This window comes from Neoarius graeffei, chromosome 8 (genome assembly GCF_027579695.1).
Source record: "Neoarius graeffei isolate fNeoGra1 chromosome 8, fNeoGra1.pri, whole genome shotgun sequence".
Classification (NCBI taxonomy): domain Eukaryota; kingdom Metazoa; phylum Chordata; class Actinopteri; order Siluriformes; family Ariidae; genus Neoarius; species Neoarius graeffei.
The window spans coordinates 71453539-71472107 of NC_083576.1; the positions used below are offsets into that span (position 1 = coordinate 71453539).

Below are 18569 nucleotides of genomic sequence, written 5' to 3' on the forward strand. Positions count from 1 at the left end.
CAAAAAATTGACAGTGTGGCGTACGCCTCTTGTGCAATGTTTGTAGATGTGTATTTCTGATGTACGTCGCTTTTCTCAAAGTCATGAATGGGAGTGTTGAGTGAGTTTTAAATCCACTGTCGAAAGGAGAACTTTCTCATGTCTAATCTAAACTTTCTAATCTTTGCTTTCAAGAATTATACTGGTGCTTCGTCATTCCGTTAACGAAGATACCAGCTAATGTTAGGGGCTTGGCTGAATGTTTGGTTTCAACCAAAAAGCTTGCTTATATTCTAGATTTCATGTCAAATTGTCAATAAAATAAAATAAAAAAAAAACACCTGATTTCAGGGACCATGATGCATTTTTCTCAGCCTTCACTTTGGTTGGACTCCATTTATAGCTATCAGGGACAATACAGTATAGAGCCAAAATATATAATCCTTAATCCTACCATGATTATTATTATATTACATTACATTACAGGCATTCAACAGACGCTCTTATCCAGAGCAACGTACAACAAACCCAGCAGCCTAGGGAGCTAGGTGCTTTGCTCAAGGGCACTTCAACCATTCCTGCTGGTTCAGGAAATCAAACTGGCGACCTTTTGGTCCCAAAGTTGCTTCTCTAACCATTAGACTATGGCTTCCCTGATGTGTGTTGTGCCAAAGGAATTTTTGAAACCAGATGCTCTGTTTACAGAATGTGTAGAAACAGCATTGAAAAGCGCAAAATATTTTGCACCGTTTTCGTTAGCTGATCCAGTAACTATTAATGATTATTATACATACAGGACACTTTTTCCATGGAAGAAAAACACGCATTCTATTCCCATCTAGCAGGTTTATTGATGGCATGCAATATTATCATATTGCTTATCCTCCATGTATTACGCCACTCTCCCCAATGGAGCATGAGCATGCAATATTGTTATAATATTGCGTGTTGTCAAGACAACACGACGTCACACATCGGAGCTCATGCAAAGATCCAGTGACAAAACTTTTCTGCTGCGCACGCGCACGATCATTTCTTTGTCAGCCAGGAAAGAGAGAAGATCCAGTTCTAGGTTTAAGCACTAAATAAATCAACTGAAAACTGAAACGAAAGATGTGCTGAACACCGGAAAGGCTACCAAAACTTCATGATATGTTCTTCATGCATATTTACAAGAGAAAAACATACCAATGGACATCGAAAAGCTGGAAAAGAGACACGTCGGAGATGTAAAACTTCTGTACTAGTGAGTGACTGTGACAGTTTGTACACAAACATGGCGGTGAGGTTTGCTTCATTAAAAGCAGAGATTGAAAGAGACAGACGCACTGAACACCCGAAAGGCTACCAAAACTTGACTGGATATTCTTCATGCATATTTACAAGAGAAAAACATACCAACGGACATCGAAAAACTGGAAGAGAGAGCAATAGTGGAAATATTTTGTCAAAGTTCTACTTGGAGGTGAGGAAAAGTGACGGAGACTTTTACAAGAGGACTTCACTCAGCAAAGCCCTTTTGTTTTGAACAACTGCGATGTAACAATTAGCTACGACCAAAAGTAACTTTGAACTTGAACTGTCTACCTGTATATAGCTTGTATATAAGTTGGGTTGTTGTTCAGGCGTTTTGGACTTGTACTATTTTTATGGTTAGAACTTTGACTTTGTACAGAACATTGAATTACATTCGATCAGAATCGGCATTCAATATTGGTAAGTTACCGCCCTGTTCTTAACTTTTTGTAAAATCTACAATTGTTCCATCGAATATGTATAATAATAATAATAATACTGGCTGGCTTTTTTCGTGGTATATCAGACATATTCCATTCAGCTACTCGTCTTCAACTCATTCACTATCATGCTAGCTGAATGGAATATATCTAATATACCACGAAAAAAGCCAGCCAATATTATTTAAATAATTCCCTCAATAGCGTCCCTACGGGATACATTTACCACTTTTAACATTATCCATGACTGTGTTGGACTGAGGCTGGTTCTAGAGGACTTGAGACAGGGACTCGTTTTAAATGACTCCTGTGTAGTTACTGTCCAGAACTGGAAATGAATCAACGCTCGACTTGACAGTGTCCATTCATTGTCCATGTACTGACTGATCCTGAGTTCTGGTTTCCATGTTTTCAACACTGCATGTTCAGAGGTTAGAAAGAATAAAAACACATTTTATGACTATCTTGTATCAACAACAGTTCCAGCTTTGTTGGTAACATTTTGTACAGGTTAAAGATGGTCCTGTATTAGAAACGGAGTATCGGCGACTAATATTCTGACATAATCTCCCATAGGGGTGCTATTGAGGTGATTATTTGTTGATAGTTACTGGATCAGCCAGCGAAAATGGTGCAAAATATCACACGCTTTTCAACATCATTTCTATGCATTCTGTAAACAGAGCATCTGGTACAAAAATCCCGTGGCAGACATATATATTTTTAAGCACTTGATTACAAACTTCAAAGTATATTATAAAACAGATTTATATAGGTCTATTACAACCCCAATTCCAAAAAAGTTGGGACAAAGTACAAATTGTAAATAAAAATGGAATGCAATGATGTGGAAGTTTCAAAATTCCATATTTTATTCAGAATAGAACACAGATGACATATCAAATGTTTAAACTGAGAAAATGTATCATTTAAAGAGAAAAATTAGGTGATTTTAAATTTCATGACAACAACACATCTCAAAAAAGTTGGGACAAGGCCATGTTTACCACTGTGAGACATCCCCTTTTCTCTTTACAACAGTCTGTAAACGTCTGGGGACTGAGGAGACAAGTTGCTCAAGTTTAGGGATAGGAATGTTAACCCATTCTTGTCTAATGTAGGATTCTAGTTGCTCAACTGTCTTAGGTCTTTTTTGTCGTATCTTCCGTTTTATGATGCACCAAATGTTTTCTATGGGTGAAAGATCTGGACTGCAGGCTGGCCAGTTCAGTACCCGGACCCTTCTTCTACGCAGCCATGATGCTGTAATTGATGCAGTATGTGGTTTGGCATTGTCATGTTGGAAAATGCAAGGTCTTCCCTGAAAGAGACGTCGTCTGGTTGGGAGCATATGTTGCTCGAGAACCTGGATATACCTTTCAGCATTGATGGTGTCTTTCCAGATGTGTAAGCTGCCCATGCCACACGCACTAATGCAACCCCATACCATCAGAGATGCAGGCTTCTGAACTGAGCGCTGATAACAACTTGGGTCGTCCTTCTCCTCTTTAGTCCGAATGACACGGCGTCCCTGATTTCCATAAAGAACTTCAAATTTTGATTCGTCTGACCACAGAACAGTTTTCCACTTTGCCACAGTCCATTTTAAATGAGCCTTGGCCCAGAGAAGACGTCTGCACTTCTGGATCATGTTTAGATACGGCTTCTTCTTTGAACTATAGTGTTTTAGCTGGCGACGGCGGATGGCACGGTGAATTGTGTTCACAGATAATGTTCTCTGGAAATATTCCTGAGCCCATTTTGTGATTTCCAATACAGAAGCATGCCTGTATGTGATGCAGTGCCGTCTAAGGGCCCGAAGATCACTGGCACCCAGTATGGTTTGCCGGCCTTGACCCTTACGCACAGAGATTCTTCCAGATTCTCTGAATCTTTTGATGATATTATGCACTGTAGATGATATGTTCAAACTCTTTGCAATTTTACACTGTTGAACTCCTTTCTGATATTGCTCCACTATTTGTTGGCGCAGAATTAGGGGGATTGGTGATCCTCTTCCCATCTTTACTTCTGAGAGCCGCTGCCACTCCAAGATGCTCTTTTTATACCCAGTCATGTTAATGACCTATTGCCAATTGACCTAATGAGTTGCAATTTGGTCCTCCAGCTGTTCCTTTTTTGTACCTTTAACTTTTCCAGCCTCTTATTGCCCCTGTCCCAACTTTTTTGAGATGTGTTGCTGTCATGAAATTTCAAATGAGCCAATATTTGGCATGAAATTTCAAAATGTCTCACTTTCGACATTTGATATGTTGTCTATGTTCTATTGTGAATAGAATATCAGTTTTTGGGATTTGTAAATTATTGCATTCCATTTTTATTTACAATTTGTACTTTGTCCCAATTTTTTTTGGAATCGGGGTTGTATATTTTTCCATGTAACACTCTTTGTAGTTTTATTTTATTACTTTTCTGTATTTTTGTATTTTGATATTCATGTGTTTTTTTTTAGATATTTTTCCCTTTTTAGCACAAGGGGCAATTTTCAGTTGGGCCACGAGCCCTGTTATTGTCCCTTGCCACCATGTTGATTGTTTTATTTATTATTTTGTATTTTTTTGTGTTTGGTTGCATTTAATTCTGTTTGTTTTTGTATTTATTGTAATCATTTTATGTTTTTGTGGCAAACCACAATAAACTAAACTAAACTAAAGTTTGTGGACACCTGACCATCACACCTATATGTGGTTCTTCCCCAAACTTAGAAGCACATAATTGTATAGAATGTCTTTGTAAACCTGTTCCAGCCTGACAGCGTCCCTGTGCACAAAGCGTGCTCCATGGTTTGTCAAAGTTGGAGTGGAAGAACTCGAGTAGGCTGTACACTCCTTACCTCGACACCAATAAATACCTTTGGGATGAATTTGAACGCTGACTGCACCCCAAGTCTCCTCATCCAACACCATGACCTGACTTCACTTATGCCCTTGTGGCTGCTGTGCTCCAAAATTTAGTGGAAAGCCTTCCCAGGAGACTGGAGGCTGTTATAGCAGAAAAGGGAGACCAAATCATCTTAATGCCCACGGATTTGGAACAGGATACTCAATAAACCCATATGGACATGACGGTCAGGCGTGCACAAACTTTTAGCCATATACTGTATAATCATAAATCAGCACGCATTTGCCTCAAAAACACAATTTGTCTAAGTAAACCTGTTTTCCTCATTAGTTTTATACAATGTGCATTTACAGCATTTGGCAGGTGCCTTTATGCAGAGCAACATCAGCAGAATTCATATTCATAAAAAAACAAGATCAACTGTGAGCTACTGCTCACTTGCGTATCCCCCCGCTCTCGCTTACAGTGGGGCAAAAAAGTATTTAGTCAGCCACCAACTGCAAGTTCTCCCACTTAAAAAGATGAGAGAGGCCTGTGATTTTCATCATAGGTACACTTCAACTATGAGAGACAGAATAGGGGGAAAGAATCCAGGAAATCACATTGTAGGATTTTTAATGAATTAATTGGTAAATTCCTCGGTAAAATAAGCATTTGGTCACCTACAAACAAGCAAGATTTCTGGCTCTCACAGACCTGTAACAACTTCTTCTTTAACTTCTACACTGTCCTATCCAATAATAAAAAGGTGAAAAAAACCCAGAAAAAAATCTTTAAAAAAAAAGAGGCTCCTCTGTCCTCCACTCGTTACCTGCATTAATGGCACCTGTTTGAACTCATTATCAGTATAAAAGACACCTGTCCACAACCTCAAACAGTCACACTCCAAACTCCACTATGGCCAAGACCAAAGAGCTGTCAAAGGACACCAGAAACAAAATTGTAGACCTGCACCAGGCTGGGAAGACTGAATCTGCAATAGGTAAGCAGCTTGGTGTGAAGAAATCAACTGTGGGAGCAATTATTAGAAAATGGAAGACGTACAAGACCACTGATAATCTCCCTCGATCTGGGGCTCCACGCAAGATCTCACCCTGTGGGGTCAAAATGATCACAAGAACGGTGAGCAAAAATCCCAGAACCACACGGGGGGACCTAGTGAATGACCTGCAGAGAGCTGGGACCAAAGTAACAAAGGCTACCATCAGTAGCACACTACGCCGCCAGGGACTCAAATCCTGCAGTGCCAGACGTGTCCCCCTGCTTAAGCCAGTACATGTCCAGGCCCGTCTGAAGTTTGCTAGAGAGCATTTGGATGATCCAGAAGAGGATGTCATATGGTCAGATGAAACCAAAATAGAACTTTTTGGTAAAAACTCAACTTGTCGTGTTTGGAGGAGAAAGAATGCTGAGTTGCATCCAAAGAACACCATACCTACTGTGAAGCATGGGGGTGGAAACATCATGCTTTGGGGCTGTTTTTCTGCAAAGGGACCAGGACGACTGATCCGTGTAAAGGAAAGAATGAATGGGGCCATGTATCGTGAGATTTTGAGTGAAAACCTCCTTCCATCAGCAAGGACATTGAAGATGAAACGTGGCTGGGTCTTTCAGCATGACAATGATCCCAAACACACCGCCCGGGCAACGAAGGAGTAATAATAATATAATAATAAGTTCAACTTATATAGCGCCTTTCAAGAAACCCAAGGACGCTTTACAATTATAGACAAAGAAAAAAATAATAACAATAAAAAATAATAAATAAATAAATAAATAAATAAATAAATAAAAAGTCCACCAAGTAGGAGTCAGGATGTAATTCCAGTGGTGTAGCAGCCACAGTCCCACCAAAAGGCGCATGAAAACGAGTCCCACATCTCCAGCACAGCCGCCGTGATGCCGTCAGCCACATCGCTCAAACACCACGCCGTGGATCCAGAAAGCGAGCACAGAAGCTCCGCCACGCAGAGCGCTGGTGTGTCCCAAACCACCTGCACAGCCGCCGCGACGCCACCGAGCAACATCGCTCGGAACATCACGCCAAGCATTAAAGCGCAGAGCACTGGACAACCACGAATGTTAAATGAGCAGCGAGCTCACTGCAGTCCACAGCTGGGAGCACAGGCATCACCCACAGCAAACCAAGGCCTAGAGGGAACCAACGCCCAAAACTGGGTCCGGAGCTACACCACAACCGGCGGACAAAACACTCAAACAAACATCAAACTACACAAACACACAGAAAAAATAAATAAATAAAATGAAAATTGAAAAAGAAAGAAAAAAAAAAGCTCTGGTGAGAAGCGGCAGCCAGAATGCGCATGATGTACTCTCAACCGGAAACGGAAACCAAAAAAAGTACCATTAGTGGCTTCGTAAGAAGCATTTCAAGGTCCTGGAGTGGCCTAGCCAGTCTCCAGATCTCAACCCCATAGAAAATCTTTGGAGGGAGTTGAAAGTCCGTGTTGCCCAGCGACAGCCCCAAAACATCACTGCTCTAGAGGAGATCTGCATGGAGGAATGGGCCAAAATACCAGCAACAGTGTGTGAAAACCTTGTGAAGACTTGCAGAAAACGTTTGACCTCTGTCATTGCCAACAAAGGGTATATAACAAAGTATTGAGATGAACTTTTGTTATTGACCAAATACTTATTTTCCACCATAATTTGCAAATAAATTCTTTAAAAATCAGACAATGTGATTTTCTGGATTTTTTTTTCTCATTTTGTCTCCCATAGTTGAGGTGATGAAAATTACAGGCCTCTCTCATCTTTTTAAGTGGGAGAACTTGCACAATTGGTGACTGACTAAATACTTTTTTGCCCCGCTGTATATCAGAATGCAAGCAATCGAAGGAATAGGACATTTATTATGAATGTTAACTTTAACCAATAATTAACCCTGAAACAAGTAAGTAAAGAGCAGGGTCTCTCCCCAGGGATTTCAAATAGCATCCTGGTAAACTGTCATTTTGAAATAGCATTTTGCTTCTTGAAATAGCGTTAAACTACACACTATATGTTTCATAAATACATTCAGTCGGTAACCAGGAAGTCGATGTGCGACAGACCTGAAAACGGTATACACGGTATAGAACCCCAAGCTGAAGCTCGGTCCCAAATATCAAACAGTTGTGATTTGTAGTTGCTGAGAAAAGTGTTACGAAAATTTTGTAAATCCACGCTATATGTTTCGTAAATACATTCAATCAGTAAACAGGAAGTCGATGTGCGACAGACCTGAAAACAGTATACACGGTATAGAACCCCAAGCTGAAGTTTGGTACCAAGAATTCAGTGGCTATGATTTGTGGTTGCTGAGAAAAAGGGTGTTGTGGACGGACGGATGAACGGACAGAGGTAAACCAGTATATCCCCCCACCCTTCGGAGCTGGGATATATATGAGTGATTCCACGCTTATGGGTACTGAAATGGGGACATGAACTTATTCACCTAAAACCATTTCTCTTTTTACCATCAGGTCACAAAACATGTAATCTTTAATGAATGATATGTTAAAAGATAACTTTAATTTTCTGAGCTGTAATAAAAACATATTTATATGCCAAAGTCAAGCCTATGAGTTCCAAAATGATGTCTGTTACATTACTTCTGTTACGATTGTCCATCTCGCGTCTGTTACAAATTAATTACAATCTAGCTCTATACCATGTTAATCTTATTGAAAGAATGTGTATGTTTATTCTACTACACATGTTTATTAATTATATTTGCTAAAACATCACCTTCCTATGTTTCAAAAAGTAATTCTACATTGTTAAAATTGAGAATCTATATGTCCACAACACTTCTGTTACGTTCTGACTTTGGCATATAAATATGTTTTTATTACATCTCAGAAAATTAAAGTTATCTTTTAACATATCATTCATTAAAGATTACATGTTTTGTGACCTGACGGTAAAAAAAAAGAAATGGTTTTAGGTGAATTTTTAAAAATAAGTTCATGTCCCCATTTCAGTACCCATAAGCGTGGAATCACTCATATATATATATATATATATATATATATATATATATATATATATATATATATATATATATATTACACACACACACACACACACACACATAAACCTGCAACTGAAATGGATTTCATGAGATGTTTCAGGCCACAGCTTCTCTGTGAGCCTGGAATCTGCATCAGTGACACCAAACTATGTGCTGAGAGAGAAAGTGGTCTGGATTTAAGTTTGCTGCAATAGTTTGTGGGTTCCCCCCCACTTTAAACGTAATGTCAGAAAAAACATAACAATTTGTGCTATTCGGGGAGAGTGTGTGCTGATTTATGTTTGCAGGTTGTGTGTTATGGTGCTGAACCGGAGGATAAAAGCGTTTCTTATGAGCTAGCCATATTAGCTTTAAAAAAAACAAAACTAAACTAAACTTCAGACACTATTGACTGATCGACTACATTTGGGGTACATAGGAAATTGTGTCAATTTCATATTTGGATTTAAAGTCATTCATAATAAAAGGTAATATTTCCAGAGATATACAGTGGATATAGAAAGTGTACACACCCCGTTAAAATTATAGGTTTTTCTGATGTAAAAAAAAATGAAACCACGATAAATAATTTCAAAACTTTTCCCACCTTTAATGTGACCTATAACCTGTACAATTTAACTGAAAAACAAACAAATCTGTTCAGGGGGAAAAACATAAAAAATAAAAAATGTACAATAACGCTACGTTCACACTGCAAGGCTTAATGCTCAATTCCGATTTTTTTGTGAAATCCGATTTTTTTGTGAGGTCGTTCACATTAACAAATATATGCGACTTGTATGTGATCCTCAGTATGAACGAAAAGCGACCTAAAAGTGTTCCGCATGCGCACTGCAGGATACGACGACGTCACACGCAGTGAGCATGGCCAGTGTTTACGGAAGTAAAACCGCCCGGTTGCGGTATGACTCATCCAATCTAGCTTGAACAGCTGTATCCCCCCAAATGGAAATCAGCTCCCTAACCTCTGCGTCCTTCCATTGAGAAGATTCAGAACCTTCACAGCCCGAAGCGTCCCTCGCATTGATGTCATGCGCAGGGGCGCAGATACGTTTTTTGAACTGGGGGGGGGGACAAAAAACTGGGGGGGGGGGGGGGGGACAAAGCTGCCAGCAAACCAACCCCAACATGCCTGTCAAACTTGTTGTTAGTAACCATAGCAACCAAGCTCGAGCTCGCAACCTGTGCAGTCTGCGCAGCTCAACCAACCGAATATCAGTCTTTGTTTTGTTTTATGTGAGTTGTTGCAACTATGTATACACTGCTGTGCACCTCAATAAACCGAATGGTAATTAGTCTTTTGATTTTTCCGTGAGGTTTGCCTTATGCAAAGAAAGACAGCATAGACGTTTTTCCCTCCCTATAAGTAGGGGGGACCGAACGAGGTGAATTTAAATATGACTCGTCCCACCCTCTATCTGCGCCCGTGATTATGCGCCATGTTGTTGTAACTTTTTTGAGAGACCCGCCGCCTACTTCAGCGCAGAATAGTGACGTTTGTGGCTTGTTGATGACGTGTAAGTCGGATGAATGCGACCTGGCGGTTCAGACTGAAGTCGCATATGAAAAGAGCGGATAGGAATCGGAATTAGGACCACATATCCAAACGGCCTGGGTCGGATTTGAAAAAATCGGATCTGTGTCGTTCATATTGTCAATAAAAGATCGGATACAGGTCACATATGGGCAAAAAGATCGGATTTGAGTCACTTCAGCCTGCAGTGTGAACGTAGCCTAAGTTGGTTGCACAAGTGTTCACACCCTTAAACTAATACTTTGTTGAAGCACCTTTTGATTTAATTACAGCATTCAGTCTTTTTGGGTCGGAGTCTATCAGCCTGCCACATCTAGACTTGGCAATATTTGCCCACTCTTCCTCGCAAAAGCGCTCCAAATCTGTCAGATTGCGAGGGCATCTCTAATGCACAGCCCTCTTCAGGTCACCCCACAGATTTTCAATTGGATTTAGGTCTGGGCTCTGGCTGGGCCATTCCAAAACTTTTGTCATGCTGAAAGATGAAATTCCTCTTCATCTTTCGAGCAGACACCTGAAGGTTGTGGGCCAAAATTGACTGGCATTTAGAACTGTTCATAATTCCCTCCACCTTGACTAAAGCCCCTGTTCCAGCTGGAGAAAAACAACCCCAAAACATGATGCTGCCACCACCATGCTTCACCGTGGGTATGGTGTTCTTTTGGTGATGCGCAGTGTTGGTTTTGCGCAAAACATACCTTTTGGAATTGTGGCCAAAAAGTTCAACCTTGATTTCATCAGACCATAACACATTTTCCCACATGCTTTTGGGAGAATTGATGTATTTTTTTTTGCAAAATTTAGCCGGGTGTGGATGTTTTTCTTTGACCCTACCTCATAGTCCAGACATATGGAGAATACGGGAGATTGTCGTCACATGTAGTACACAACCAGTACTTGCCAGAAATTCCTGCAGCTCTTTCAGTGTTGCTGTCGGCCTCTTGGCAGCCTCCCTGACCAGTTTTCGTTTTGTCTTTTCATCAATTTTGGAGGGACATCCAGTTCTCGGTAATGTCACTGTTGTCCCATAGTTTCTCCACTTCTTGATGACGGGCTTCACTGTGCTCCATGGTATATCTAATGCTGTGGAAATGTTTTTGCACCCTTCTCCTGACTGATACCTTTCAACACTGAGATCCCTTTGATGCTTTGTAAGCTCTCTGTGAACGCTGGCTTTTGCTGGAGGCTGCAACTGAGTAAATATCTGAACTTTATTTGGGGTTAATCAGAGTCATTTTAATTGATGGCAGGTGTGAACCCAAAAAGACTGAATGCTGTAATTAAACCAAAAGGTGTTTCAACAAAGTATTAGTTTCAGGGTGTGCACACTTACGCAACCAGCTTATTTATTTTTTATATTTTCCTCCTGGGGCGGCACAGTGGTGTAGTGGTTAGCGCTGTCGCCTCACAGCAAGAAGGTCCGGGTTCGATCCCTGTGGCCGGCGAGGGCCTTTCTGTGTGGAGTTTGCATGTTCTCCCCGTGTCCGCGTGGGTTTCCTCCGGGTGCTCCGGTTTCCCCCACAGTCCAAAGACATGCAGGTTAGGTTAACTGGTGACTCTAAATTGAGCGTAGGTGTGAATGTGAGTGTGAATGGTTGTCTGTGTCTATGTGTCAGCCCTGTGATGACCTGGTGACTTGTCCAGGGTGTACCCCGCCTTTCGCCCGTAGTCAGCTGGGATAGGCTCCAGCTTGCCTGCGACCCTGTAGAACAGGATAAAGCGGCTAGAGATAATGAGATGAGATGGGATTTTCCCCCTGAACAGATTTGTTTATTTTTCAATTGAATTGTACAGGTTATAGATCACATTAAAGGTGGGAAAAGTTTTGAAATTATTTATCGTGGTCTCATTTTTTTTACATCAGAAAAAACGATAATTTGAATGGGGTGTGTACACTTTCTATATCCACTGTGTTTAAGTTCATACAGCAGAGAAAGCACATTATGATTGTTCTTACAATATACTTGATAATATGCTATATATACACACACATATTCCATGAAATCGAGTCGTACATGAGCTGATAGCCAACAAGCTGCGTAGCCATGTACGATGAGATTGAATGGAATAGCTGTTTAATTCTATCCACATTCACTGGATTTTGAGAAACAGAGCATTCTTACTGCTATTTTTTGCAAATTCGATAAATAAACCTTTACACAAAACGTCCGACAAAATCATTTCCGCTTAGAGGACACGTGACAAATTGCATACATGCGTAGTAAAATGTTCAAATTTGACAAGATTTACATCAACAGGCATTTATTTAATTCTTTCTTGGACATTTCGGTTGTGTAATTTTCAAACTTCTTTGAGCTTTTGAACCAGTCTAAAAAAATTAAACAAATTTTAATGCTTAAAGACGAAGAATGTAATCAAACCGGCAAAATAACAGGAGCAATTTGTGGAAAATGCTATAATAATAATAATAATTATTATTATTATTATTATTATTTAAAAATAAAAAAAAGATATGTTTTTACCATCAAATACTTTCATTCCATATTTTGTTGCTTTTTTATTTTTGTATTTTTTGGGGTTGTGTTTTCGAGTGGAGTTTATATTTCATCCTCAGTTGGTTCAGTATCACGCTCCGCCATTTTGTTTTTCTCTACTCACGGTATACGAGTCGATATCCTAGCAGTAGAGTAGCCAATCAGAGCATGCGATTGCTCATATCCAGTGAATGTGGATAGAATAAAAATGATATATAAATATGTCTGTAAGGTGATGAGTGTAATATGATACAGACCATATTCAGGTACCTGCCCTGTGCCCCGTTTGAGCAGCAGACGCACTCGTCGGCCACCTGCCTTGATGAGCTCAATGGCCCGGGCGTGACTCATGTCCCGTGTGCTCTCGCCATTTATCTCAATGATCTGATCACCCACCTAAACACACACACAAAAAAAAAAAATCACGACATTTTCTGTCTCTCCAAGCCTAATTCCCAGAAACAGATTATAATGACCAAATTCATTTAGAGAGCATCCTAGAGACAATCTGGTGTCTGGAACATTGAGGCTTCTGGGACACACCCATGCACTGACACACACACACTGGACTGACCCTCATCCTGCCGTTACGTATAGCGGGGCCGTCCTCAGCCAGACGGAGCACGAACAAATCCATCTTGTACTCTCTCCCTCCTCTGATGCTGAAGCCGAAGCCCTTGACACTCTTCTCCAGCTCGACTGTGAAATAATCGTAGTCCTGTACAGAACACAACACACGAGTCACTGCTCTTCTCGCTTTCAGCACTGCTTACTCGATTACATTTCCTCACTGCAAGTGACACTATATTAATGCTCATGTTCTAATGGAGTTTTAATTCCCATGCCCAGGGTAAGGCTGAGTCAGCACCCACACGCAGCTGAGACTCGAACACAAGCTTCTGTTTCAAAGATTCTCTTAAACACGGGGCTGCACAATAACGCCGGAAACGTGAATTGTGTTTATCTTTCTCGATACGGAAATTAAAGTTATCGCAGAAAAACTTCAGGCAGTTTATGAGCAAAATAGTTTTATTTTCAATGAAATCAGGCTAGATATAAACACAAACAAACTCAATACATATGGTCAGCGACAGAATTATTGACACCCCTCAGAATAAGCCAGAATGATTGTTTAAAATGAACAGTACATGCAACAAGTGATACAGTATTTTCAGCTGGAATATATAGGTTGCTGTCTGGTTTTATTTCAACGCAATAATAAATTTTAGTATAAATATAAGTGATGAACCATTACTATTAGAGCTGGGACTTCAGCTCAGCCAAAACTTAGCCAGACACACCAAAAAAGCCACAGGGCAAAGGATTTTGTAAGGGATTAGTGGCAGGCTGCCAGGTCGCTCCATTGTGTGTAGCTGTTGATGTCGATTTTAAAAGTAACTACGTAAATTACATGGGGAAATAAATACTTAAGTCTCAGTGAAAAATACTGTATCGAGCGTGCAGCGTGGAAGAAGAGTCTAGAGACAGAAATCTTAAGCTACATCCAAACGACAACGGCAACGAGATTTTTTTTTTAAAATATCGCGTCCACATGGGCAACGGATCGGTAAAATATCAGGTACATATTATGGCAACGCAACGCTTGCTGAAAACGATGCAATACACATGCCACACCTCTACGTGCGCTGTAAGACGGTCCCATCGGAGACACCAGAACAATAGAAGTAGACGCATGCGCATAAACCCCTTCTTCTGTAGCATCAGCCACATAAAGTTTTGATTATTAATCAGTAGCGTAAAACGAAAGATGCGGAAAGAGGAATGAATGGGGGTAGATGGAAGCCGGTACGCCAACATTCTGAGATCCTCCAGAATTCTTTAATGGTCTGGAATAAATTGAATGCTACACGTTGATGGATTACTTTGTTCTTCTACGCCCTTTTTGAGGAATGTATTGGACTTAAACCAACATCTGAAGAGGTGAGATCGCTCCTTTTTTTTCCCCTATTTTTGCTGGCGGGATTGTTTTTGTTTTTGGAAAGCAGTGAAAATATTTTGTAAGCGCGTTTCATGAACCAAGTTATAGGATTTGTTGACAACTCGCATCGAGTTCGTTACACTTCTACCCGGCGTGAAGCACTGACAGTCATGTGGTTGTGACGTCATCGTAAACAAATCCGTTTTACTCATCCAGACGACTTCGCAACGGCGCCGTTGCCAGATTTTTCCACTCTGGAACCCGTTCTCAAAAGATTTCGTTTTGGGGCACCCAAAACGCCGGTGCCGTGTGGACGCCAGGCCGAAACGATAAACAATTTTATCAGATTCACCTGAATCCGTTGCCGTGTGGACAGGGCCTTAGTTTCTCGGTCGTTAGCCTGTGCTACTTGCTCTCGATAGATAGCACTGGCTTGACCGCTTTATTCACATTCGCTAACACTACCGATGAACGTTACACTGGCTGGAAGGTGACTTCACTGCTGCACTGACGGCGCCGACTCACGGTTAAGCTCGTGTTGGCCTTCGAGAAGGCAGAGGGCGGTAAATTTTTGGTCTCTCCCACTATAAATCAAAATCTGATTGGCTAATTCATCTGTCACTTCCGACATAAACATACACTCCTGTGGCCTTCTGTCCCGGTAATGAAGTCCTAACCAATGAGTGAGCAGCTCGAAACTCTTCTCAGCCTAGAGACAACAAACAAACAAATCTCACTGCATAACTCGATTTTAATGTTTTCAGGACCGTAACCCTTTCATTTCTGAAGCAAATTTGATAGAAAATTAGAAGAGAATAATTAAAATGAAATTATGAAAGAATGAAATAAATTAAATATAACATTGAAATGCTGATATGTTTGGGCCTTCTCTGAAGGCCCTGATGATTCACTTCTGATAAATACACAGGTGATTACAGAGAATCGTGCGTGCTGATTGGTCGAAAAATTCGGACTATTTCTCAATAATCATCTCGAGCGACTCGACAAAATGGCGGCCAAATCACTTTGTCACCGTAAGTGAGGAAGAATTACAAATGATGAAAGAAAATGCTGTTCCTAAAAGCAGTAAAGATGCTACGAAGTTTATTCTAAAACTATTTAAAGGTGCGCTGGGATTGTGATTTATTTTGTCGATTTCAAAACAAAGTATTTTATGTGACTCGGCGTAGATAAGTGATACAAGTCTGTATGCACCGTTATTACATTTGCATGCTGCTTCTGAAGTTTGAAATAAATGATTTTTAATATGATTTTAAAAAAATAATAAAATCACCTGTGTATTTATACTAAAACAATTATCTGCCTCAGGCTCAGTGAGTATCGGTGAATAATAACTCAGATGAAGTATGAAGACGATAATATGACGACAGTTCATGTGAGGTCATGTGACTGTGATATCAACCCACTCCATTAGCTCCATTCTCCACACGCTTGGTGTTTGCAGTCCTACCTGTGGCCTGTAATCTGGGATTGAATGCTGTCTGTAGTCGATGAGAGGAGGCGGGTGTCTGTAGTCCATAGTCGGAGGCTGTCTGTAGTCTGCTACTGGGGGATGTCTGTAGTCCACCGGAGGCTGTCTGTAGTCGGTGTACGGCGGCTGGCAGATATCCGGTTTAACATCCTGTCTGGCTTTTACCTCCGACCTGTAGCTACCAACAGGTTTCAATTAGAAGAAAGCCCAGTGATGTAGTAACGGCATGCACCATGTTTTCCACATGTCTCTACACCACACTCCTGCCAGTCGGGTGTTCAAGATGCTGCCGTAACGTTTTACACATCCAACAGCTTTTTCAATGTCAGCAGTCCATTAACATAAAGCTTCAGAAGCTTTGCTTTCCTCTGTCTTTGAGCTAGAGCCAAATCTGCCAAGGCTCAGTTCTACTCTAAAAGCTGAGTAAGACATGTGGACAGATCCCTGAGCCAAGAGTCATGTTTTATTGAGCAGATATCTGCTGGTAAATAATTCAGAATCAGAAGCTAAGCGACAATATGAACTGAGTGAAAGAATAGTTTGGTTCTTCAGGTACCAGAACTCATCAGCCCAAAGAACAAAAGAAACGTTTAATATCAAACAGCATCCGATTCTTCAGTCTGAGGTACAAAGGTATGTACTGAGGTACAAAGCAAATCTAAAATGTGTCTAAAATGTTTCATACTTAAAATTAAACCAAATATGGAACTAAAGAAAGCAAGAATTTCTCGCATTTTTCGAAAAGTAAATTTACCACATTCTGAGGCCCACTTTACACGGGGACGGTCTGAAACAAAAACGCAAAAGTCCGTTTTCGTTCTCACTTTTTTCCGCGTCTACACGATCGTTTTCAAGGAGGAAATCTGCGTCTATACGGTGACGCATAAATGTGTGGAATTCAATTGGATGTGCATGCCAGGCGGCTAGGTGGTGCTGTGAAAGACCTCCGCTATGTCTGCACGCATGCGCAACGTCTTCCGTCTTGTCTGATCTGCACATCTGCGCCGCGAAAACTTTGACTACTCTGGCTATGGTAAGTAAGAAAGTAAGTAAAAAAGTAAGAGCATACTATACCCGCCTCTGTTCATTAACGGTATATGTGCAGATTCGGTATAGATGTTCGAAGGACTCCTGGACGTTTATTAAAGCTGCCAGAGCAGCTTGAAGGTCCGTTGGATCGATGTAATCAGACATGCTCTTACTTTTTTACTTACTTTCTTACTTCCCGGGCTGGCATGTACAGTATATGACATATGTATGACGTAAACGCGTACCCGACGTGAGCAGATCCGAGCAGAGTTTCGCGTATTGGGTAGTTTAGACGGATATGCAATGGGGGCTGTTTTTAACTTATCCACTCTGGAAGGCGTTTTCAATTTTTTCCGTTTTTCAGCCTCGGAAACGCCGTCCCCGTGTAGACGAAAGGCACTTCCGATAAAATATTTAGTCGTTTTTACCCGACAGCGTCCTCGTGTAAACAGGCCCTCAATGTCCAAGCGTTTTCTCGAGGCACTCCAGCTATCAGAATCAGAATCACTTTATTGCCAGGTATGTTACACACACGAGGAATTTGACTCCGGTTCGACTTCGCTTTCATAGTACAGACAGAAAAAAGTATAGAAAGAAAAGAAAAAACACACACACACAGAGTCTCACTGCAGTGAACTCCAGGGGGAGAATCGCGTTTCTACAGCGACGGCCTTGAGGCAGTGCTGGCTAGGGAGCCAAGATAAGATTGGAATTTGTTTAGACTTAAGATGGGTAGACGTGTCCTTTTTCGCCTAACCCGCTTGTCCATTCTGGTCACCAAAACGATCCATTTCTCTTTGCAAAGCCATCAACTTCTCCACGATGTTATCCATGTTGCGATTCAAGTCCTGAATAACTACAGTCTGAGTGCTAACAGCTCTACCCACCGCTTCAATCATATCGGGCAGCTTTGTGGGGCTTTGAACAGCTGCCACCATTAACTGATTTCCTCGATACACCAGGGCAATGCCAAGTCCAATCAGCAAAAATCCTGTGATCATGGTTCCGAATAGGTAAATATCCTCAATGTCCTCCACGGAAAGAATCGCCAAGCACACCACACGCCACTTCTCCCAGGCATCCATGGTGTATCCGGCTGTAAACGTTCCGGCAGGACAAACAGGTTCCCCCGAACCTAGACTTCGAGTCGAGAAGATTGTGTCAATTGCGTGAAGTGACCAGTTGATCAGATCCATAATTTCGATTCAGAGAGCAGTGCAGGAAGGGTCTCTCAGACAAGACGAGTCCACAGAAGCAAAGCAGGAGAGAGGCTTGTCAGGAAGGGAGAGGCTGAGAAAATGATAGATGAGAGGAAAAAACACCCACACATTTCGCTCCTATCAGGACCGGACTGTGTAGGCATTAAAAAACCCCTCAGTGCAGCATTCCGTGAAGCACGGAGAAGAATTAACACAACAATTACACAAAAACATAGAAAGTACGAGAGAGCAAAGTCCCGTGGCAGAC

The 18569-nt window shown here is 41.2% G+C and overlaps 1 protein-coding gene across 1 annotated transcript in view; it reads right to left on the reverse strand.

Annotated features, from left to right (window-relative positions):
• The window catches only part of magi2b (membrane associated guanylate kinase, WW and PDZ domain containing 2b), a 485372-nt gene that overhangs the window by 10246 nt on the left and 456557 nt on the right, over positions 1-18569 (reverse strand). The window contains exons 20-22 of the mRNA XM_060928197.1: positions 16053-16245; positions 13217-13360; positions 12900-13038 (exon numbers count right to left, since the gene is read on the reverse strand). Coding sequence (XP_060784180.1) covers positions 12900-13038; positions 13217-13360; positions 16053-16245 — 476 coding nt within the window. The remainder of the gene's footprint in view (positions 1-12899; positions 13039-13216; positions 13361-16052; positions 16246-18569) is intronic.